Source organism: Lygodium microphyllum, chromosome 13 (genome assembly GCF_053477565.2).
Source record: "Lygodium microphyllum isolate KBCC chromosome 13, Lygodium_microphyllum_v1.1.10, whole genome shotgun sequence".
Lineage (NCBI taxonomy): Eukaryota > Viridiplantae > Streptophyta > Polypodiopsida > Schizaeales > Lygodiaceae > Lygodium > Lygodium microphyllum.
This window is the reverse complement of record NC_141147.1, coordinates 64,191,966-64,216,002: the sequence shown is the minus strand read 5'-3', so window position 1 is coordinate 64,216,002 and position 24,037 is coordinate 64,191,966. Positions and strand designations below refer to the sequence as shown.

Below are 24,037 nucleotides of genomic sequence, written 5' to 3'. Positions count from 1 at the left end.
AACTAAGGAGATGCAATGGATCACAGTATCCAGATTGATGTCCTAGAATACAGATATGTTGAATGCCCTAGCATACAGAGATGATTGTTTAGCACTTGTTTCTATGGACTGTGTTTGATTGTTAATTGATTTTTACTATTGTGTGGTGCTGATCATGCTTTTGTTACTAACCTTGGTTTTAAATTTGATGCTTTCACAGAGCTCAAAGAGGATTAGGTTGCATGAAAGTATTGTTGAAAGCAGTAGTAGAAGCAGCAGCAGGGGTAGTAGCAGCTCCAGAAGCAGCAGTGTCAGCTATACTAGTAGTAGCAGCAGCACTGGAGGGCTTACCAACAGTAAACCAAAGTGCCACAAGTGTTTCTCCATCTGGAAATTCAAGCACTGTTGTAGGAATAGATACAGAAAGGCAGGAAGATGCTGCAAGGGACTTGCATTAGACTCTCTGGGAAGTAGCAAGAGCCATACATGCAGCTGCACTAAACGAGCTGTTGGGCACAACTTCTGGAAGGCAGATACAAAAGACAGCTTTGAAGCCAGAAGTTGTGTCAGTCTTGGATGCTCTGAGGAAGAAAACAACAACAATTATAAGTTGAAGCATTGTAATGGAAGAAAGAGATGCAGGCATGAGAAGGATTCATCCAATTTCTTCTGTAGAGTAGTTCATGATAGCAGATGCAATGCTCACCTAGACAGTTCATTAATGAATCAAGAGGCCAAAGATCTAAATAAGATTTATTATAGACAAGAAAAAAGAAAACGATTTTCACATAGAAAACATCATTGCTTTAGCCATCATTATTCTCAAAGTGATGCACATGTCAAAGTTTCCAATAAAAGTGACGATCCTTGGCTAAAAGAAAGCTCAGATTATTATGCTGGACAAGAAAGCTCCCGGTGGATGGCTGAAGGGGCATCAAAACAGCTGCCTTGCAAGAATGTCATCCACAAAAAAGGTTGAAATCTTTATAGGCATGGCATGGTAACATGTATAACACTCAATGCCATTCTTTCTGTTAAATAGTTTTTGTATACATGTATGCTGCCAATGCTTACATTTCTTTTCTATTAATAATTGTTGGGTACATGTATGCTTCTCCCTTAGTTGAACACTCAGGAGGTTCTTCGTTCTTTTCCTGCTGTCCATGAGGGTGGCATCGTTCTCTTCTTGAGTGGTTGGATTCCTATCCTCGTTTGAATCTGTCAGTGGCTGACTTCTCTTCAAGCCATCTATGTGGAGGAGATTTTGGCTGGTTCATGTGGTTTTTATGAGGCGGTGCTTTGTTCTCCTTCTGCACAAGATTTTCTTCTTGCCCAGCAGTTGCTTTCTTTGAGAAACAGTTAGTGAACATTGTTTCATGTTGTCCTATGGTGGACTTTCAATGTTTGCTCAAGCAGGCATGTCCAGTATGGGTGGAACTTGAGTGTTGCTTATTAGTTTGCTGGGGTCTTCCTAAGGATGGTATGGCTGCAGTGGGTCGAGTTATGAATGCAGCCAACAGGAATTGTTTGTGCGTGTTATAGGACACAGCTAGGAAGAGGCCTAACTGGTTGTGCCTCAATTGTAGTGGTATGAGGCCTCTTTGGTTTTGGCTCAAGTAGGGTACTTTTGTTGGCCTCTGTTTCTCCTGCGATCAATTGGGATACTTTGCAGCAGAATGCCCGGACCACAAAAGTGCACTGGTGGACCAGCCCATGGTTAAAGATCAAATTGCACCCTCCCACCCGTCTGAGCAGCAGATTGTTCCATCTGGCCACTTTAAGCCCAAGCAACGATTCGTCAGTCTGCCCTGGAGACACAAGGATTGACAAGCAAAGCAAGCGATTCCTCAGTCTGCCCTGGAGACACAAGGATGGATAGAAGCTCGATGAAGTAAAGGCAAAGCAAAGGAGGCCCTAGTGGCCCCGGTGCCTCGTGACTCTTCCCCATCATAGGACCCCTTTGCACTTACTGTTGTCGCCGAGACAAGTCTTCTGATGCCCCTAAGGATTGGCATCCCTCCAAGCAGCAACAGCCATAGCCACGTGTCCGTGATCCTCCAGCCCACGGCTGTTGATGTTGGTGGTCAAGCCATCACACCTTGGGATCTCAAGTACACCGTCTCTACTTCTACCCTTGCAGATGCACCCTCCTCTTCGTGAGCGGACCATCAGAGGCCCAATCCCTTCTTCACTCTTTTTGAGCTTTCCATTAGTGCGGCGTTTTTTTCTTCTTCACCTGTCTGATTTCTGTGCTTTCTAGGATCCGTCAATGGCTGACATCTATCCTTTAGATCAACTGTGTGGAAGAGATCTTTGCCAGTGAGTGTGGATTTTATGAGGTTGTGCTTCTTTCCCCTTCAGCACAGGATCTTCTTCTTTGTAAGTAACCACTTTTCTTTGATAAGCAATTAGTGCACATTGCCTCCTGGCATCCAATGGCTGATTTCGAATGCTTGCTTAAGCATGCATGTCCGGTATGGGTGGAAGTGGAGAGTTACCTAGCAATTTACTGGACCCTTGTAAAGGATGCAATGGCTGCCGTAGGCCATGTGTTGGTACCCCCAAGTCTCAAGGCAACCAACTGCAGTCGATTGTGTATGCTGTGGACTACCGAGAGAAAGAGGGCCAATTGGTTGCACCTCAATTGTAATGGCATGTGGCCTCTTTGGTTCAGGCTTAAGTGGGTTACTTTTGTCGGTCATTGTGTCTTGTGTGGTCGATTGGGTCACTTCATGGCCGAATGCCGTGGTCTAAAGAGCTGCCAAGTGGATCAACCCACGGATATGGGCCCAAGCAAAGACCAGAACAAGCCTTCATCTTCTCCGAAACAATAGGCTGCTCAGTCTAAAGGCAAGCAGCTGGTTGCGTCTTCAAACATGGAACCATAGGGATTGTAGAGGCGAGCTTAAGCTCAACCGCCAAGACCCACGGACCGCTTATTCTTTCAAACGTTTCAAGTTGAGCACTAATGGCTACCTTTAACATAGCCGATGCGCTATCTATCTGTACGAGTGTAGTGAGCTTACCTCCATACTCGATCGAGTTGCCTCCTCTCCTGAGCACTCCGGTAGCTCCACGATCCAAGTGCGAGCTTCAAGTGAGATCGATTCTCAAGCGCCACGCTCCAAGCTCCATTGCTGCGAGCTCACCTTCACACACTCACTCCCTCATGCTCTCATACTCCCTCTCTCAAGCACAAGCTCAAGCAAGCAAGCAAGCAAGAAGAAGAAGAAGAAGAAGAAGAAGAAGAAGAAGAAGAAGAAGAGGAGAGCTACTTTTGGCCACACACAGGAATGAGCTTCTCATTCACTTTTCAACTTTATATACAAAACCCTAAATCCCTTTTGGGCAGTCATCCCCTTATCCCTTTTTTTACATGGGTGGCCATGGTTTAGGCCATTTTTCCCATTGTTTTTCTATCTTCCTAGCTTCCTTTCTACTGCTCATCTAACTTTACAATTTACACGGGTGAGAGCTCGTTACTCTTAAAATAAATCATGATGCACTCTGCGCTCTTATACCAAAGTATTGACTTGCGCTTTTTCTTGTGTGCCTTTCTCCTTGATTTAGGACTTTTTTGCACTTTTTGTGTTTCCATATTTTTCTTGGTACGCCTTGGTCTTCCATTTCATTTTTGCCTTAGCCTTGTATTCTGCTTTAGATTTTTCGGATTTCTCACCTTGTTTGTCTGAGGGTTAACATTACCCTCCTCCTAGACGAGTGCCAGTCCCATGGCACTTGCCCTCGTAGGTAGCGGGCTTGGCATGCACCGAAGATGTGGATGGAAGGGACTATTGTGGTTTGTGTTGGAGGAGTTTTGGTGGTGGCGTGGATGAAGGTCTTTAGTGAGAGCCATGTTGTTGGCCTGGTTGGCCGGTGATAGGGTTGTTCTTTGTTGGGAATTGCACTCATGACTGACACAAGCGTTGGATTATGGAGATTTTGTGCGTGATGATTCTTTGGTGGGCTTGCATGATGATAAAGGACAAGAGTTCAGAGTTGAGTGTTGATGAAGAGCTGACTATACTTTCGTTGGAGTCTTCAATACGTGCAATTGAAAATCTCTCACATGGTCTCGCTGTAGTAGGGGATAGTGCTAGTTTTCTTATCGTGCAAAAGACGTAGTTTGATGAGTTTGGGAGATAGGCCAAACTCTAAGCAAGCTGAGAGTATTGTCTTGCATTTGAGGACCCAAACTGTGTATAGATTGTGGTGCAGATATTATGTGAGTGCACGTGCATACTTAGTACGTAGTTAGAAGACTGTTGGTCAGGTTCCTCGTAGCAATGTGTAGATGAAGTGAGGGTTCAATGGGGTGGAAAAAATTGTCGATATTGAGAAGAAGTACACTTGAAGGCTTCTTGAGACATTAATTGTGCTTTTGACAACACAATGTAGCATAATTGAGCTCATTGACGCCAAGATTAGATTGCGGAGGTTGAGACTAGATTTGATTGGGTAGTGGGGGCCTTCAATGTCGGTGGTGGTTGATCGCCATTGTTAAGTACTCCTGAAAAAAGATAAAGGAAGTGGACTACTTGGGGCTGTATCTACCTCACTGTGCAGTGTTGCATGGTGTCCGTGCTAGTAAAATTGGGAGTTGGGTGGAACCTCAGGGAAGCTTGTGGTGTTGTCCCACACTTGAGGACCCAGTTTGTGTACAGGGGAGGTGCTATGGGTATTACTTAGGGAGACAGATCTAACCATAGGTAAGCATAAGCTCCTTAGGTGTGTCCTTCCCTTGATATGCCCGAAGTGTGAAGTGGGGAGACAGGAAGGGCTAGGGGTTTAGGCAGGGAGTTGGCTGAGCAAGGCCACCGGACATGCATAACCTGAGGACCCCTAGGTGGAGTGTTTGTGGCACTCTGATATACATGGAAAAGCTCCTTGTTTCTTTCCTTTTTCTTTGTGTGAGTCTTTGTTTGTTTACTCTTTTTTTTTTTGTTTTGGAGATACATTGGGAGGGGGTACACTAGACATCATCTTGATGCTCTACCAGTAGTTACATTCCGAGGGGGTCTAAGAGATTTACCAAGGAATGCATGGCTCGGCATGGAGCCCTTTTCTCTTCTGACTATACTTGTTGTGGCCATGGAGGGGGCTTGGTTCCTGCACTCGTTCTTTCTTTCGTTGATCTGATTTAGAGTCGCGCCTTCTTCGTGGACCAGCTCCAGTAGCTTTTGTTGATGTGGCTGCATTTGGTGTTTTGGCTCCCCAAGCCCCTAGTAAGGAGAGTTCCTGTGAGGTTTAACTAATTGAGATTAGGGGAGCACATTGCTTCTCTACTCCTAAGCTAGTTTTAGGCTTAGGTATCATGGCATGGAGTTTCTGTTGTAGTGATGTGCCAGCTTGTAGGCTAAATCTTTGATTCCATCCTCGTTAGAGTAATCTTCTCCTCCCTTTTTGCCTTATTTGTTCTTCCTCCTCTTCTGGTGTTTGCTTGAGCTCTTTTTCTAATCTCTTCGATTCCTCCTCCACCCTTTGCAGCTTTCTATTTTCTTTGGAGGTGGATTGAGTTCTTCTTATGGGGGTTTTGAGAGTGTGATCTTTCCTTTCCGTTTGACTCGAGAAATTTTGAGCCTTGTTGCTCATGGATTGTCCTCTTTCTCTCTTGCTATTGAGATGGTTGGTCATTCTCATATTTATTAGTAACTCTCTCCATGTTGTCTTGCTATTCCTTATGGACTTTGTCTCCCTCTTGTTCTTGGATTGGTGACGGTTCACCCCCAGCATATTATACACATCCCTCCTTGGGCATTTCTCAGTCATGTTGCTGGCTAATAAACCCAGGGTCTTCTCTACCGTCGTAGGGCTCAGCTCCACCTCTACTTGACGAGCTTCTTTTTCTCTTCTTACAGTCACCATGCCACAGTTTCTTTTGGCATCGAAGCTCCTTGGAAATTCTGCGCACTTGCTGTAATCGATAGCTTGCTCGACCTTCTCTACATACTTCTGTAGACTGTACTGGCCCTCCATGATGGCGTCTTTTATGGTTGGATCCTTCATGATGGCATCTTTTAGATTTATGGTAAGCTTGAATTGAAACTAGTTGAAACCCCTCGTTTCCACCATTAAGCTGTACTTTGCTTACTCTTCCGCCGTGAACGGGAGCTTGCCACCTTAATCTTGCCCCAGATGTAGAGTCTGGCCAAGAAAGAGAGAGTAGCTGATGACTATGCTTTGCGCCATGCTCAAATGCAATGTGTGCTTTCTGCAAGGGTGATTTTCTCTTCCTGTACAGAGACCTGTGTCGTCGTGCATTCACTTGGCAACTCGTGAGAGTACATGCAAGTCATATGCTTCAACCATAATAAACATGTGTAGCTTAAAGAGACATCACTTATTTCAATCCCATGATGTTGACTTTGATGCATATCACTTGCGCTTATCATTACTTGTGTGTGTGCTGGCTTTGCTTTTTTGGTATTATCTATATACAGTCACAAAACACATTGTTTATTTATATACACGTTTATAAATCCATGTCACTTTGTGAGGATAAAAATCAATTGTAGAACTCAGAATTGTACTAAAGTGTGGCATATGCATCTAGTACTCGTGGGAGCCTACTCAATATCAATAGATATTTTGCAATATCGAGTAGCATGGTACCTTCTTCGAGTCTACTCGCAATATGTAGCTCCTCCTTAGTGAGAATTTTATCAACCAAAGAGTTCTCTTGGCTAGTTCCGGCTAAGTCCATACTCCAAACGGAAGTCAGTACTTGAAAGGAAGTTGGTGCCACATAGGTTGGGTCTCTTTGAGACCGCTATTTGGTCAATCGCTCCTTTGAGACTTTGCCATAATTTCGGCTCCAAGTTTAGCCATTGTAGCGTGGTTTTCAAACCAATGTTTTTCAAATTGACTTTGACGCTCTGATTGTTGCTTTAGCTACTCTATGTCAAAGAGATTTGGTTGGCAAAGGACTTCGTTGAATGTCACAGTTAAGCTTAGTTCGTCGGCTTCCTCGTCAGAGTTGAGTTGCATGTGTTCATATAGGAGCTTGTCATAGTGCTCGTTAAGATATTATTGCTCTTCCCAGGATAACGGATATGACAAATATTCCTCCAGCTGCTCCCTAGGGAATGTGCCCATGTCCGCAAGGATGTAAGCACGTACGAATATTTTGAGTTTAGCCTCCAACTCGGTCAAGGACTCTGTGACACATCTATGTTCTATGAAGGCTTGCTCGGTTGCTATCTCATGCAATGTTCTGGGAGTTTTCCTAGGCTTTAGCATAGCTGGGGGCTCAGGCCTAGATGAGCAATATTGGTCAATGCTAGAATTGCTTATGTCCTCGGGATTTTCATGTTTCTCCTGAGGCTTTGTTGCTATTGTGTCATGGTTCTCCTTGGATGTGACTGGTATAGTTTTGTCAACTTGTTGTGACCGTGTTGTATTCACTCTTGATTGGTCAATGTAAGTTCTACTGTCGGTGGTTTGCTTTGACTTATCAGAACACACGGTTGTGTTTGAAGTTTCATGGTTGTTAGGAGAGATGGCAATGGGTTCATTCGTGGATGGACTCGATGGTTTATTCCTCAGCTCTTCAGCACTCTTGGTCTCAATCTTTTTGGTGTCTATAGCCACTTGCAACTGCCGTCGTTTTCGTTGTTTTCTCCTCTTTTTCTTGGGCAATCGAGGTGTATCCCTTGAAGACTCGGGACCTTGAACTAGGTCAGCCCCGTTGATGTGCTTTGTTGGGCCTCAACATTCTCTTTCTCTCGTGTGTCCTCATGGGACATAGCTGCAGCCTACTGAACATCCTCGCTAGGTTGTGAGGGTACAACTGTCTCTCTTTTTGGAGAGTCTAGTTCTTTAACTAATTCCCCTTTGTCTAGTTGCTCATCCAATTGCATTGGGATTTGCGCTTGGTTGGCGGGCGTTTGCTCTAGACTCTTGTCCTTACCCATTGGAACATGCCTTCATTGCTTCCTATCAAAGCAAGTATTGTGCTTAGAGCTATTTTTCTCTTGCTCTGGAGGTTCGGATGACTCTAGTGTAGAGCCAAGAGACGGTTTAGGGTTCTTGTCTTGTAGGCTTGGACGGAACCAACTAAAGAAGTCAGGGTTGTATTGATGGGAAGCATAGAGATCTAAGATTGTAGGGCCTTGAGTGAGGCAAAAGACATATGCACTAACATCAAGAACCATGCTCCCTACTTCTAGCCTGCTAGCCACGTGTAGATCTTCTTCTAGAAGCAATTTATTGTATAAGGGATGTTTTTGGACAGTGGCAAGAAGCTCGACCTCATGGACCACTACCAACACTTGTAATGAGGTTGGGGCAATGTACGTGGGATCATGTATTGATGTTCACAGGGTTTTCCTTTACTCAAGGAGTGTCATTAGTCGGTGGCCAATTTTGGCTGCCAAACTTTGGTTGGAGTACCATTCCTGCACAAAGTTGCCTTGTCCTTTTCCTTTTCGTTTGATTGCTTCGAGCTTTTTCTTGTTTGTCACACATTGAGCACTATAGAGTGAGGGTATCAAGCGCAATTCTCTAGCTGTGGCTTTTGGGATGCCCTTTATGACTTTTTCAGTGATAGCTACATAGCGGGAGCAAACATGTTGCTCATCCCAAGTTAGGGGTTCGGCTATGAGCTTTGTGTGCTCTGGTGTTGGCCTTCCGATTTCCACATGGACGTACGTATGTGTGATGGCTGTTAACTTGTGATCAAGCTTCATCAGGCACTTTATCTTTGGTTCATTGGTTAGATGTGCCATCTCCTTGGTCAAATCTTCAAGAGATTTCTTCTCAAGCTTAGGATTTAGGTGCTTCAGAAGTGTTGGAGGTATCAAGGATGTGTTAGCCTGCCTTGGCTAGTCGGTCAGCTCTTAGGTGTAGGCAGTTGGCCCATTTTATGGGCAGGTTGGACATTATGGTGCAATCGGCCAGTTTTAGGCCAAGTCGGCCAGTTTTGGGCTAGGTCGTCCAGTTTGGAGGCTGGGGGGCTATATATAGCAGCCCTCCCATCAGTCCCTTACATTGTCTTGCAGATTTCAGCACACTCTCCCTTCTTTCCCACTCAGGCATTGGTGCTGCCATGGCTTCCAGCCTGATTTGGTACCCTCACTGATGCTCCAGGCTGCATGCAGGGACTGATCAGTCCACACCTTTGTATTCAGCATTCATTTCAGTCAGTGCAGATTTTCTTTCTTCATTTTCTGCTTTCTCTCTCTTCCTCTGTGTTCGTGTTTTTTCTTCCGTTGCGCACTCTCACATGGTATCATTGCCTAACTGAGAGCACGGAGAATAGCTTTCATAGAGAGACACCATCCCCTTCTTCTGCTGCTGCCATACCTTCACCATCAGCCAGGCGGCTCTTCCTATAGGTCCCAACCCTTGCGTTTGCTGTAGGCGCCTTCTCTAGTGGCTGCCATGTCACCATCTACCTCCTCCTGGTTACATTTTGCTACAAGGCGGCCTTCTATCAGCTGGGCGACACTCCTCCTGGTGGCGTTTTGCTCTTCAGGCGGTTTTCCTATTGCCCTGCGACCTATCGCCTGTTTGCTTGCCTGACTGCATGTGCCGTTTGCTACCTTTTGCCTTGACTACCTACGCCATCTAACTGTGTATACAGACTGCAACTTGCGCTTGACTGTTAGACAATCCCTGTGACCTGCGTCCCACCTTGCAAGCCTGACTCAACCTAATAACCTGTTGTGTAAAAGAATTGTGATTCCTATTCTCGTTGCCCCCTCCATCTGGAGCAACATTCCCCCCCAGTATCATAGCAGCTAGCTCGGTAGGTCCTTAGCAGTGACGTGTACAATTGAAACCTCTGGTCAAATGTCAGTGCATTCTGCGAGTGCCCCCAAGTCAAACACCTTGCACGTCATCCTTTCTGAGGAACAATTTTTATCTATTCGTGCCACAGAGTTGGAACTGAAAGAAAGCAATCTTTGGACAGGTCGTAGGACACTCTCCATCCTGAACTTTGAGATTGGCTTTACTTCACGCTATGCATTGACATAGTGTAGATTGCGGAGGCAGTTCTCATGGGTTAGGGGATCTTCATGGTCTGACTCATTTGTGCGGATGCAGCATGTGAGCTAGTGGATAGCTCACCTTATGCCTCCACGAAGGGGGTTATCTATATGGTTCCCTGGTATAGTGGATTCATAGTGGAGGACTTTACACTCCACAACAGGTTTCCTAGATACCCGGTCACCCTTCTATTCCCCGGATTGGTGGTAGAGTATCATCAGTTATAGTGGAGGACTTCGGACAGCTTTTGGGTACAACTCTTCCTCTCTCCTCGGATGCAGTGACAGCCGTTGGAGTCTTGAAGGTACGGGTGGCTGTGGAAGATACAAAGAACATACCTAGGTTTTTTGAGATTGAGGCAGGCAGACACTCTTTCAGGCAGTAGGTTATGGTGGCAAGGCTGCTTGGTCAGTGCCTATGATGCCATGACTTTGGGCATCAGGTAGCAGATTGCATGCATTTCGGAGCGAAGGCAGCTCAGCCAATAGACCCGTAGGTGGATGTTGACGGTATTACACAGATCTAGTAACGATAGAGAGGGAGACAGTAGGGGGGGCCTCAGCTAGCCCCTTAGACACAACAGCTTGCGATCTATTTGAGGCGTGACACACTCTTGGAGCTGTCATCGGTATCACTACCTCTTCCAAGTCACCTCATCCCTGGTCTTGTAACCAACCTTTAATATATCAACTAGTATCACGGTGTATTGCTCAATGATTCAAATTAATTTGATGTTGATAGACCTTGAAATGTGAGTTATATATTGTTTGAGTATTTCAAAATATGGTTGAAAGCTCATCTTATCATTCACGAGTGGGTGATGGCCAGAACAACTTGTGATTACGATTGGGTTGTTGTGGGTGAGATGCCCAAGAGGAACTCAAAGTTTAGTGAAGTGGTTAGATTGACTAGAAAGCCCAACTTTTATATATTAACTATTATGAAGATATATTGGTTTCATGATTTAGATTAATTTGATGCTCATAGACCTTCAAATGTGATTGTATATTATTTGAGCATTTCAAAATACAGCTAGATACTCATCTTTTGGTTCAAGGGAGGCTAATGGTGGTCAGACCACCCTATAGTTACAATTGGGTCATAATGGATGAGATGCCCAAGATAAATGAAAAGTTTAGTCAAGTGGTTAGATTGACGAGAAAGCCTAGATGGCTAAGACTTTTCCATTCAAGCGGCCAAATTGACTAAATAGTAGAAGCCCATGTAATGAGTGGTTTGAAAAGGTGAAACTGATTGCTCACGATCAAAGAAACAAACCATGAGCTGGTGAATCTATACCATGAAGCTCTCCAAAATCCAATTTAGGAAGTTACTATTTTTGAAAGGGAAATTTTGTTTACATCAAAGGCTTTGGAATTTACAACAAACAATTTTATCTTCAACAACTATTACAAATTTTTAACTAGTTGAGATACTTTTAGATTAGAAGGTTTAGAAGCCTCTTTCTCTAGAAAATTGACATGTGGTATATAGAATAGGACATGCGTAAATTTGGAAGTAACAAGTGTCTCTATACTTACCATTTTGCTCAACACTTGTCATTTTTAGTAACTTTTAAGCACTCAAGCCTTACACCTATATATTGAAGGTCCTTTTCGCTTCCATAAGCTCCGACTTTGAAACTTTAGCCATATGCTTTACACCTCCTATCTAATACTCACCTAGAAGAACTTTGTATTCGGCTTGATCAAATTAAAGCACGAAAGGAGAAAATCAGCTTGGTGTTTGGTGAATCTAGAAATTACAGTTTCAAAACCCTTGTTAGATTTGTAGCAAATGAGCCCCATGGGCCCATTGTATATGGCTCAAGCAGTTGTCCATGCTTTGTTTTAGTAAAATCTTGACTCTTAGTACATGGGCAAAGAGACATGGATATAGAGCACAGGGACACGCATGCTTTGGGAGAGGGTTCACTAAGCTTGATCATGTATTGACCTTTAGAGCTATTATAGAGGAAGGTTGGGTACATGAGAAGAGGATTTATTGTTGCTTTGTGGATTTTCACAAAGCATCTAACATATTGCCCAAGCTAGGCTCATGTAGTGATGATAGAATATGGGCACTCCAGAGGATCTACAACTGGGGGATCTATATCTTACGAGTTAGTGGATAGGGAGAGTACGTGCTCCAAGAGGGCTTTCCAATATGAGGGATAGTATCATTGGGGTGAAGCAAGGATGCCTACTTTCACCTACTCTCTTTGGTGTTTATATTGATGAGCTCTCAAATTATGTGGATAGATTACAAGGACCAAGTGGGAGCTTGGTTGGCATCTTGATATCCATGTTGTTGTATGTGGATAATATGGTATTGATTGTGGATTTTCTTGAGGGTATGAAAAGACACATGGATACATTGCAAGTGTTTTGCATGGATAGAGGATTGACAGTGAACCTTTGGAAGACCAAGGTAATGGTGTTTAATACGACACAAGCTTGGGTGACCTTGAGCGAGACATTGGCTTACACTTGGAGGGGATATGATTGAGTACGCTAGATCCCATGTATATTTGGGGGCCACATTTACAAGACCTACATTCTCATTACGAGATGCAACATTTGTTAGGTTGGATAGAGGTTATGTGGCATTGGGACACTTGAGGGAAAGGATGCATATACTCAATTCCAAGAAACCGAGACTAAATTGTGGCTATTTCATACATTGGTTACTCCGCCTTGCTATATGGATCTTCGATATAGAGATGAGGTCTTTGTAAAACCATCATTCCTCCTTAGAGGGGGTGGTATTAACCTAATTTAACTAAAATTACGATGACTAAATAAATTGAAATGTACACTTTACTACTTTAATCTTGGACAATGGATAGTTTGTTAGCCCCAAAAGTGACATCCCTTGTGGTATTTCTTTATCTTCAATTGAAAAGTGATGGAGTACAATTGAGATTCACTAATCTCCTCTACTCATCCAAGTGTCTCTTGTTGTCATAAGTGACCGGTAATTCTTCAAACCTTTGCCCCTTGGTTTACTTGGGGACTGGCCTTCACCTTACTCCTTGTGAGATAAATTTAGCCCCAAATCTTGTATTGGTTGGTTGGTCTCTTGAATCTCTATGAAATTCTTCAATTTCAATTGCTGGAATTCTTGTCCTAGATCCCCAATTCTTAGCACACATTCCGAGGTAGTTGTTAGACCCTAATTTTTTCTATAAATTAGGATTTATAGCAAAGGTTAACCAAAATCTCTACCTCTAATGAATTAAACGATTGGATTTTGTTGAGATAACGTTAAAGATGGATGGTGGATGAGAGAGAATACCAAAGAGAGAGAAAATTCAGGCTTTCATTGTGAGAAAATGGAAGAAATTGGCTGTTGCCTTGTCTAGAAAGCCATGAAAGCTGTTTCCATTGATGGAACATTCCAAATATGATGTTGCCTAGCTGAAATAACTCTCAAACTGCTGTGATCTTTTGTTGTAGTCTCTTTTGGGCATATCACTAGATCTTGGAGAGTCTCTTGCTGGCTGAAAATGGCCATTGCTGTTGCAACAATTGATAGGCCTTTTTCAGCCAGCAAGAGACCCTCCAAGATCCCCCGGCTATAAGGGAATCTATAATTAAATTAGCTAGGACATTTGCAACCTGTAGTGGTCCCCAATCTCTGGTTGACCCTTAGATTGACATGAATTAATTAATTAACGCTAGTCCATAGTGTCACCATTGACACTTAATGGCCAAACAACTAACTTGGGGTCAAAATTGACATCAATTGACCCCCCAAATCCTAGTTGGCATAAGCTATCACAACTTTTGCCTTTGACACCCATTGCATCTTGGGGGTCCTTGGCCTATTACCATGAAATAACTATCATGTGTATCACATGTGCTTAAAAAGCCTTGCACATTTAATTAATAACTTAATCAAATGTTATCGACAAGATTAAAGCATTTCAAAATTTCACCACCCCATTACAGATCTTCCCCTTGAAATCTTGCAATCATTCTCGATTGCATTGAATTATGCCAAAGGAAAAGTATACTGCATTGGTTGTCTAAACATGGCACATGTCCCAAACCATGTGATTTCAAACTGATCACAAAGTGATTGCTGATCAGTAAATTGTTGTAAAAACTGATGCAAAATTGATCCGAAAAGTGACTATAAACGGTTCTCAAATTGATAAAAAAACGAGCTGGACTGATTAGAATTTTCATGGCAAAACTGAGGCAAAATCTCATACCCAACTAATCATGACCTGATCCCAAACTGATGCAAAAGTATAGTCTGAGAGTCACAGTAACAACCATACTCATCTACATACATCTCATGGTGACTAGTACATAGAGTAGTGACCTCATGGCAGACATACTGTCAGTACGTCACCTTGGATGCATGTTGAATATATCCGAGAGTCACTACATATGAGAGCTATCCACAATTGGAGAAGTAGGAGTGCTACCTCTCCTTGAGCATTAGTCAATGCTCCGGACCCCTGCTTGTTGAACCTTGATTGAGCCCATCCTAAAGTTGGCTCTAATTGAAAGGCATCTAGGTAAAGTTGCAACGATTGAGGATGGTCTACCAAGTCATCTTTTTCTATCCATTTTGCATCCATTGGTGAATAATTTTGAAAGTTCACCAAATATGTTTTGGTTACTTAGCCTCAAATATCTTATTTTTAGTTTGCACAATAGGTGTATCTTATTGCCACCCTCACTTACCTCAAAAGGAGCTTTGCTAGTGGAACTATGCACTGTATTGTTGTAAGCAAACTCAATCAATGGCAAATACTACTTCCGCTATGTCTTGTGGTTTGGAACATAGCACCTCAAAAGATCCAACACTGTGGAATTTACTTTCTCAGACTGACCATCTGTCTGCAGATGAAAGGATGATGATAATTTTAGTGTAGTACCCATGTTCTCAAACAACTCCTTGCAAAATAAAGTGGTTATTGGAGGGTCTCAATTACTGATGATCGACTCTAGCATACCATGATACTCAAAGATGTGTTGCAAAAACAATAGTGCCATATGATCAGACTTTATTTTCTTCCTTACCGGAATGAAATGGGTTGGCTTGCTAAACCTAGAAATAATAGTCCATATCCCATCATTCCTTGTAGATGTCCTAGGAAGCTAAAAAATAAAGTCCATTGAAATGGTTTACCAAGGCCTATCTGGAATAGGCAAGGGGTGCGACAAGCCCGATATCTTTTGCCTATCATGCTTTATCTTTTGACATATGATGCATGTCCTGACAAACTACTTTACATCATGCCTCAAAGGTGGCCAATAAAAGAAATGCTCCATTGCCTTGACTATGGCATTAGTATCTCTATATCTTGCATAGAAGGAGCATGACTTTCAGTGATAACTATGGGCCTTAACTACTTTGTGGTACACAGTCGTCCATACATCATTAGAAATCGATCTCTTAGCACAAAGTACTCATGCCTGTGGCCATTGCAAAGTTGATCATAAACATTAGCAAAGTCTGAATCAACAACATATTGCTATTTCATGGCATCCAACTCAATGTGATAGACCATGCTGAGGGCTGAAATTTGTGGCTTACATGAGAGTACATTAGCCACAACATTCTTTTTACCATCAATATGTACAATTTGAAAATGAAACATAGTGAGAAAATTTACCCATCTCATATACTTCTCTGACAATTTTGTGTCAGAAAATACGTTAAAGTCTAATGGTCTATCTGCATTGTAAAATCATCCCCCAATCAATAATGTTTACATGGAGTTATGGCACGAATGGCAAGCAAGAGCTCTTTCTCATAGACCTGCAAATTCTTCTTTGTATTGTGGAGAATTCGGTTCTCATAAACCACAACTTGGCCATCTTGCATAAGAACAGCCCCAATGTTGTTACCACATGCATCGCATTGAACCAAGAATGACTTCCTTAGATTGGGCAACACAAATACAGGATCTAAAGTCATCTTTTCCTTTAACTTTTCAAATACTGAAATTTCCATTGTTGTCCATCTAAATGACATATTCTTCTTTTGTAATGTATGCAATGGAGATGCAATTGCAGCAAACCTGTGTACATACTTCCTATAGTAAGAACATAAACCTAGGAATATGCAGATCTCATGCATATTTTTCAAAGGTGGCCATGATCGTATTGCCTCAACCTTTGGAGGGTCCATGTAAATATCATCGACCGATACAATATGCCCCAAAAAGTGGTTCTCATGCAAAAGGAATTCACTTTTCTTATCATTGATAACTAGCCTATACTTATGTAGTTCATTGAACATAATGTCCAAGTGTTTTCTATACTTTGTCTCATTCTTTGAATAGACAATCATGTCATCAAAGAAAGTGCCCACAAATCCTCTATGTGGCTTAAAAATGTGATTCATCATCTGATTAAAAAGTGACAGGAGTATTCGTAAGCCCAAAAGGCATGACAAGAAACTCATATAATTCCAAAGATGTCCTGAAAGCAGTCTTTGTCACATCCTCTGATCTAATGCATATCATCAGATATCCACTTTTCAAATCTACACGGCCAAATATGACTAGCCCTTGCAATATATTTATAATATCATCGGTCCGAGGAATCGAATCCTGATTCTTTATTGTGATCTTGTTTAGAGCACGATAATCAATGCACATATGCCATGAATCATCATTTTTCTACACCAAAAGCATTGAGAACAACTCTTGTTTAGAGCACGATAATCAATGTACATATGCCATGAATCATCATTTTTCTACACCAAAAGCATTGAGCACGATAATCAATGCATATATGCCATGAATCATCATTTTTCTACACCAAAAGCATTGAGAACAAAAAGGAGATGAGCTTGGCTGAATCAACTCTTTTTGTAACACCTTAAACACCTGACTTATAATCTCGTTTTACTGGGCTGCACTGACTTTGTAGGGTGGCTTATTAGATGGGCTACCTCCAAGGATAAGATCTATGCCATGATTTTGAGGTCTTTCAAGTGGTAGCTTCCTTGGAAGTGACAAAGAGAAGTCATCATCATACATTAGCAGAAATGGCATACGATCATTTTTTAACTCAGACATATTCCCAACATTCTCACTATCATCTTTATCCTTAGTAAAAACAAGTATGCTAAAAGATAAATTTTCATTACTTTAGAGATGGCAGCTGTCAGATACAATAGGGATAAATTTCCTTTTTAACTTTATATCAAGTGTGAGTGTCTTTCCCTTATGCTGAATAGTGATCTCTTTTACACGAGAATCAATCATTGCATGCGTATGGTGACACCATGGCATACCAAGTAATACATCACAACCCTCAAGTAGAGAAATGAAGAACTCTTTGCTGTCCACATGTCCCCATATATGCAACTGAAGCTTTTCAATGAGCGGTGTGATAGGCTCTGCATGGCCTTTACATGCCATTCTAACTTTCCCTATGGTCCATCTCATCCTCTTTGATGCCTAGATGGGCTGCCATATCAACAGAGATGAAGTTGGCTTGTGCACCATTATCAAAGAAATTCAATGCATGTCGATTTCTAATATACCCTGCGCTTTGCACAACTTAGTAGCATTATCATTGTGCTAATCACTTACAACATCAAGCACGAATCCCATTAATGTTTTGTAGTACTTTTCCTTAGAATTTCCTTGATTTTCTGATTTTTCAACTTGCTGCCTATTGGGATAGTCCCTTGCAATGTGACCCTTTTGTTCACAAATAAAGCATTTATTTGCAGCCATCAATCCCTACATTGTGCCAATGTTTTGGAGCCTTTTCGATGCTGTTTTGGGCTCTTTTCAGGCTGGTTTTCAAAGTTGCTCCTTTTTTATCAATCTTAAGTTTAAACTTTTATTCAATTTCTCCCCACTCTCTAGGAACCCCGAATCCTTCCCATGTAGCAAAGCATCGGCTGTAGTAGTAGTCTCTATGAGCTGAGATATGCTAGAGATGGTGGATTTTATGCAAAAATCCTTGATTTCTTTGGGCAGCCCACAAACATATTTTTTCACTTGCTCATGAAGGGGTATGGGGCAATAAGAAGTGATGGATAGCAATGCATCCCAAGACTTCTTATTGTATTGCTTCAAATTCTTGTATTCCTTAGCATCCAACTTATTCCAAGTTATCATGATGTCCACCTCAAAGATACTTGTTAACCAATTCGATGCAAATATTTGCTTGAATTGTATCCACATTGATAATGCTCTTCCTTGCATCATAAGAGTGGACTAGCACTGCAATGCATTTCCCTTGAAGAAATTGGTTGCCTTTTAGATCTTCGAGGACTTGGTGAAGTTTCCATTTGATTCGGTTCCGTCAAATTGCTGAATGAAATTCAAAGCTTTCAACCTATCTCGTGCACCTTCATCATAGTCCTTTGCTACCCCTTTGGATGTAAAGTTGTCATACATTGGCTGTTGCACAAAGGGCGTATTTATTGAATTCACATCAAAACCAACACCAAACGGGGTATTTGTATGATCAACACTCATTCCTTGAGCCCCATAAACATTCAAGGGTGCATATGCATTATCAAACATGCTACTTTGTGCCCAGGCATCAAGCTAATGTTGCCATGTATAGGGTTTTGCACATTTCCAGCCATATTTAAATACATTGGGCCTTGCACACTATGCATTGGTTGCTACATACCATAGGGATCTATGCCATACATTCCCGTATGTGGTCCTGGTCCAACTATAGCATAAAAAATCGTGCTTCCACCAAAGTATCCTCGCTGCCCCATCATAGCATGCTTGCTTGGCAGTCCAAAATCCATTGGATTGACACTTCCAAGATGGTCTTGCATTAGCATTCCTTGCCCTGTAGGTACCAATTGTTTTGCTTGATTAGGATCTTGGGGAGCTTTCAGTGAAGGCTTTGGCATTACCTTTGATTCACCTTGCTGTCCCAAAGGTATAGATATTGACTTCTTCTTTAGTTGCTAAACCCTAATCTGTAGAAATTTAGGGTTTACAACAGAAATCCCTCTGCTATCCACCAAATGTGATTGAGATTTGGTGAGAATGGACAGGAAATGTTGAGATCTTTTGAGAATGGGCTAGAATAGGTGAGTGAATGCCATAGAGAGAATTTTTTAAATTTTCACAAAGGAAATGTCTTAAATCTAATTGCGGCCTATATTAGATTGCATTAAATGCAATTGCTTGCGGTCAAGAGGGCAATAAAAGCTGTTGCTAGATCGTGATTGTTGTCATCTGTATCGAGGAGGGCTAGAATTGTTGTCACCTACTCCTAATTGGTATTCTTCTACTCCTAGCTACTGTAGAAGGTCCTTTGATGGCTGCAGATTAGACCAACAATATCTTATTTCTCTCTTCTAGATTGAATGCATTGAATGGCTCAAACTAGGCCAAAAATTCGTTTGATTAGTTTGCATAGGCATTTTTGCCAAGTGGTAACTATCTAAACTCATTTTTTGGCATTATCTAGCTGTTAAATTAATTTGCAAAAATAAATAATTATGAAAAATAATTTCAGTCCTTTTGACCTTGCGCAAAATTAAATGTGCCAATCTATAATTAAATTTGCTAGGCCTTTTGCAACGTGGAGTGGTTCCTAACCTTTGTTGACCCTTAGATTGGCATTAATTAATTAATCAATGCTACTCCCTAGTGTCACCATTGACACTTAATGGCCAAACAATTGTCTTGGGGTGAAAATTGACACCAACTGACTCTTAAAACCCAATCGACATAACTTATCACAACTTTTGCCTTTGACTCCCACTGCATACTCGGGATCCTTGGCTTGTTACCATGAAATAATTGCCATGTGCATTACATGTGCTTAAACAACCATGCACATTTGATTGATAATTTAATCAAAGTTATTGGAAAGATTACATCATCTCAAAATTTCATATTGTCGTGACATCATGTATCCCATACTTGCCTTGTAAATGTACACCGCATTAAAATACACATTCCATGTGTTCCATACATGTCAATAACCTTGCAAGTATATTGTTTTAGAGCCTAGGTGCAAACCATGCCATATGCATACCGGCTCAAAGTGACTAGTACAATGAATACTATTCCCAATGGTAGATATAGTGTCATCATATAGTACCGTGAATGCAAATTGAGTACATCCTAGATCCATTGTTATAGAGGAGTCCATAACTAGGGGAGTGGAGATGCAATGTTCCCATTGAGCATTAGGCATTATTATGGACCTTCTATGCTTTGTTGAGCCTAAATAAGTCCAATCCAAAAGTCGGCTCTAACTAAATGCATTGTTCCCATTGAGCATTAGACATTATTGTGGACCTTTTATGCTCCGTTGAGCCTAAATAAGTCCAATCCAAAGTCGGCTCCAACTAAAACATCTCAAGATAAAGTGCATTATTGAGGATAATTTGCCAGGTCACCCTCCTCCATCCAATTGCATTCTTTCATACGTGAAACAATGCTAAAGCTTCACCAAGAAGTATATGGAAACTTTATCTCTAACTTTACTTACTGCAAAAGCTCCACTAGGTTCTAGGCCTTTGTCTCTCTAGAGCATGGAGATCCTTTGTACTTTCACATTGTGTCAATTCTATCTTAAGTAGCATGAAATCTCACATCCAATTGACTAGCCCTCATGTGTAGTTGACATGTTAGGAGCACCGGATATATTAGGAAACCATAAGGTTTGTATACTTTGGACCATTGCATGGGAATTTGCATACTACCAGTTATACCAAGATCATAGTTTTCAGAAATGGTATTTTGGGCCTGCCGCTGCAGGACAACTACTTTTGGCCCTTTTTGTTTCTCGGAAACATTGTTTTGGGCAGGTTTGGGGATGGGTAGGGTAAGACTTCCTTTTCAGGTTGTGTTTTTATTTTCGCTTGCTCATTTCATCTCCTACTTCAACTGTGAACATTCAGCTTGCCTCCCAGCAGATTTTGGAGCTGAAATTTTGCAATTTTGAGCCAATATGAAATCTTTTTGTCTTGCCAGTCATGTGCACACTATCCCAGCCTTGTGTGCTATTTGTTTGTTATCATTCAGCCTATTTTGCTGCAGGTTTTAGACCTGAATTTTTGTAAATTTCAGCCAAGATATAAGAAATTTTAATCTTGCCAGCCATTTGCACACTATTTTAGGCTTATGTGTTGTCAGTTTGATGTTTGGGCAGCTTGCAGCCAACAAATTACCATGGGCCCCCATCCTAATTGGCGCCATGTTACTCTTTTAAACTCCTATGAGGGCTTAGGTGGAGGTAAAAAATGGAAATGCAAATTTTTTGGCATGGTGAAAACACGGAGTGTCACTAGTGTCAAAGACCATCTTGCTCATGTGCTAAGAAGGGATACAGCTCCATGTGCAAATGTGGCAAGAGATCTGAAGCTTTCTCTTGATTTTTGAAGGAGGAACTGGCTTGGTGTTTCGATGGTTGATGCAGAACAAGACTAAGACTTAGCCAGAACTCACTAGGAGGATAGCACAAGTGCAGTTGGATCATCAAAGAGAAGTAGGATTGCATTAACTCCTACTACAACTGTCTCAGTTTCAACTTCGGTCTTTGACTCACATGCAAGGAGGACTTCTTTATCTCGACCTCGTGTTTCAAGTACTTCTAGATGTTCATTACATAGGGCTAGTGTACAAGCTGGTATGCAAAAGAGAGCCGTAGTTGGGGCAATTTGAGAGTTAATGAGATTGTTCATTAGGTGTGCCATTTCCTTCCATGTGGCTAATACAAAGCCATGGAAGTAAACCATAAGAGCCATTAATTACATTGGATGTGAATGGGAGGACCCATCCTCAGAGATACTGTGCACACAGGACCATAGGAATGAGAAGGCATACATTGAGGTTCAGTTGGAGACATTAAAAGATGCATGGAAGAAGTATGGGTGCACCATTTCGTGTGATGGATGGTGTGATGTCCGTAGGAGAAATGTGTATAATGTCATGGTCTCATGCTGTTAGGGCACTATATTTGTGAAGACCATTGATGCCTCTATGTTGCTAAGTCTCACTGTGACCGATGCATTTATATGGTAACAGTTGCGGAATGCCATTTTATAAATTGGGCTCGAATATGTTGTTAGGTTTTGAACTGATAATGGAAGTAATTGTGTCTCCATGGGCAGTATTCTAGAGGCATTTCCAACCATTGTATAGATTCCATGTGCTTCTCATTGTATTGATCTTTTGATTGATGATATAGACAAAATTCTATGGGTTCAAGCCATTTTTAGCACTGCTATAAGTATGGATAATTTTGTGAGAAGCAAATCCAAAGTCTTTACTATCTTTCACTCATTTAGCTTCCTTGAGCTCTTCAAATCCTCTGCCATCAGATTTGCCTAGATTTTCATTATGCTTGAGAGATTGGTGCATGTTCACAAGGAGTTGGTACGCAGTATATCGTTTGATGAGTTCATGCAGTGGGATGAGTATGATTATTCAAAGACATGGCATTTGTTACTTTTTAATCCACGATAATTAACTTTTTATTTTACAAATTGATATTATATTTATGAAATTTGAATAACTATTATTGAATTGACATTTCACATATTTGTTGAATTTTGACAACTTGATTTTTTAGGACGGCTCAAATTATAGGTATATGGGAGAGAAGATGGATTTGGTTTCATAGACAAATTCATACAGTAGCCTATGTTTTGCGCTCTCTTTGGTGAGATTATGAGCAATGTGAGAGTGAGGAGCTAGAGAAGAGATTCATGGAGTATATGACAAAGGTGATGATGTGTCCATATTTCAAAGAATTGAGAGTGATCTCTTAACATTCTGTAATGAGTGCTTGTATTTTGGTAGAGAGACTGTGAAGTTAAGAGAGACTCAACTTCAACTTGTCTCATGGTAGGAAAAGTATGGAAATTGTTTAATTATACTGATAATTTGTAATTCCAAGAATCCTTTATTATACATAGTATCATCTATATAAAATATTTATTATCATTGCATAATTTGATTCTTATTGTCATTTTGTGTTTCTATTTAAATGGTGATTCATAGAAATATATTGCTATAGAAGTGCTCTCACAGGATTGTAGCTCAGACTCTTGTGGAGGAATTTGAATATATACTAAGAAAAGGAATAAGCTTACCATTGCTTAGTTAGAGAGGTTGGTTTTTTGTCATTGCAACCTTCAACTATTGGAGTGACACACTATTCATTCGAAGCCAACATAGGTGATTATATTTATATTTTTCTAATAGCTTACAGTCTTTGACTCTTGAATGCTAATTCTAAATATGATATATATATTTTTCTCTATGTCAAATAAAACACATGTAAATATTGACAATATCGATATATAGAATGTGAAGTTTATTCTAGATATCATGCTAGAGGAGTACAACATATATACCATGCTCTACGAGGAGATGATAGCCCTGAGCCATATCATGTGCAGTAAGATTGCTTCGCATAATCTAAATCAATATAAGTGTTGTCATTTTGATTCTCCTCTGACTCATCGCTATTCACATTAGCTAATGAGCTAAGTATTGGAAGCCCTTGAATCTCTTGGAACAATTGAAGAGCTAGCTCTATCTATGGCTCTCTGATGTTGTGAAGCAGTCTTACTATGTGTAGTACGGCTAAGGGCTATGATCTCGTTGTAAAGCATGGTGTATATGTTATGCTTCTTCGGTGTGATGTTAGGAATAAACTTTATATTCTCTATATCGATCTTGTCAATATTTACTTATGTTTTATTTAACATAGAGAAAGAAAAATATGTCATCTTTAAAATTGGCATTCAAGAGTCAAAGGTCTGTAAGCCATTAGAAAAACTTACATTGGCTCTAAATGAATAGCATTTCTCTGGAGTAGTTGAAGGTTGCAATGACAAAAGACTAATCTTTCTAAGTGAGTAGTGTCAGAAGTGATGCAGTAATGAAAGCATAAACAACATACTGAAATAAACTGCTGAAACACAAGACAAGAGAAAGAAAGAAAGAAAGAATGAAGACAAAAACAGATGAGAACTCAGATGTATGCTCGAGAAATAAAATCCATATCGAATACGAGAGAGCAGCATACAATAGTGAGTCACTGGCTGTGTGGACACTCAGCACCGGCTCCTCTCCCTTGAAGAATCC

At 41.1% G+C, this 24,037-nt stretch overlaps 1 protein-coding gene across 6 annotated transcripts in view; it reads left to right on the top strand.

The window, feature by feature from the left end:
* Positions 1 to 24,037, top strand: part of LOC148026705 (uncharacterized) — a 224,645-nt gene that overhangs the window by 50,876 nt on the left and 149,732 nt on the right. For 4 of the 6 annotated variants that reach the window (XM_087691190.1, XM_087691187.1, XM_087691188.1 and 1 more), the window contains exon 2: positions 200 to 953. The exons of 1 other annotated variant lie outside the window; for it this stretch is intronic. In XM_087691190.1, coding sequence (XP_087547316.1) covers positions 200 to 953 — 754 coding nt within the window. Of the gene's footprint in view, positions 1 to 199; positions 987 to 24,037 lie in introns of those variants that run through there. One more of the 6 variants, XM_087691192.1, reaches the window with a different exon arrangement.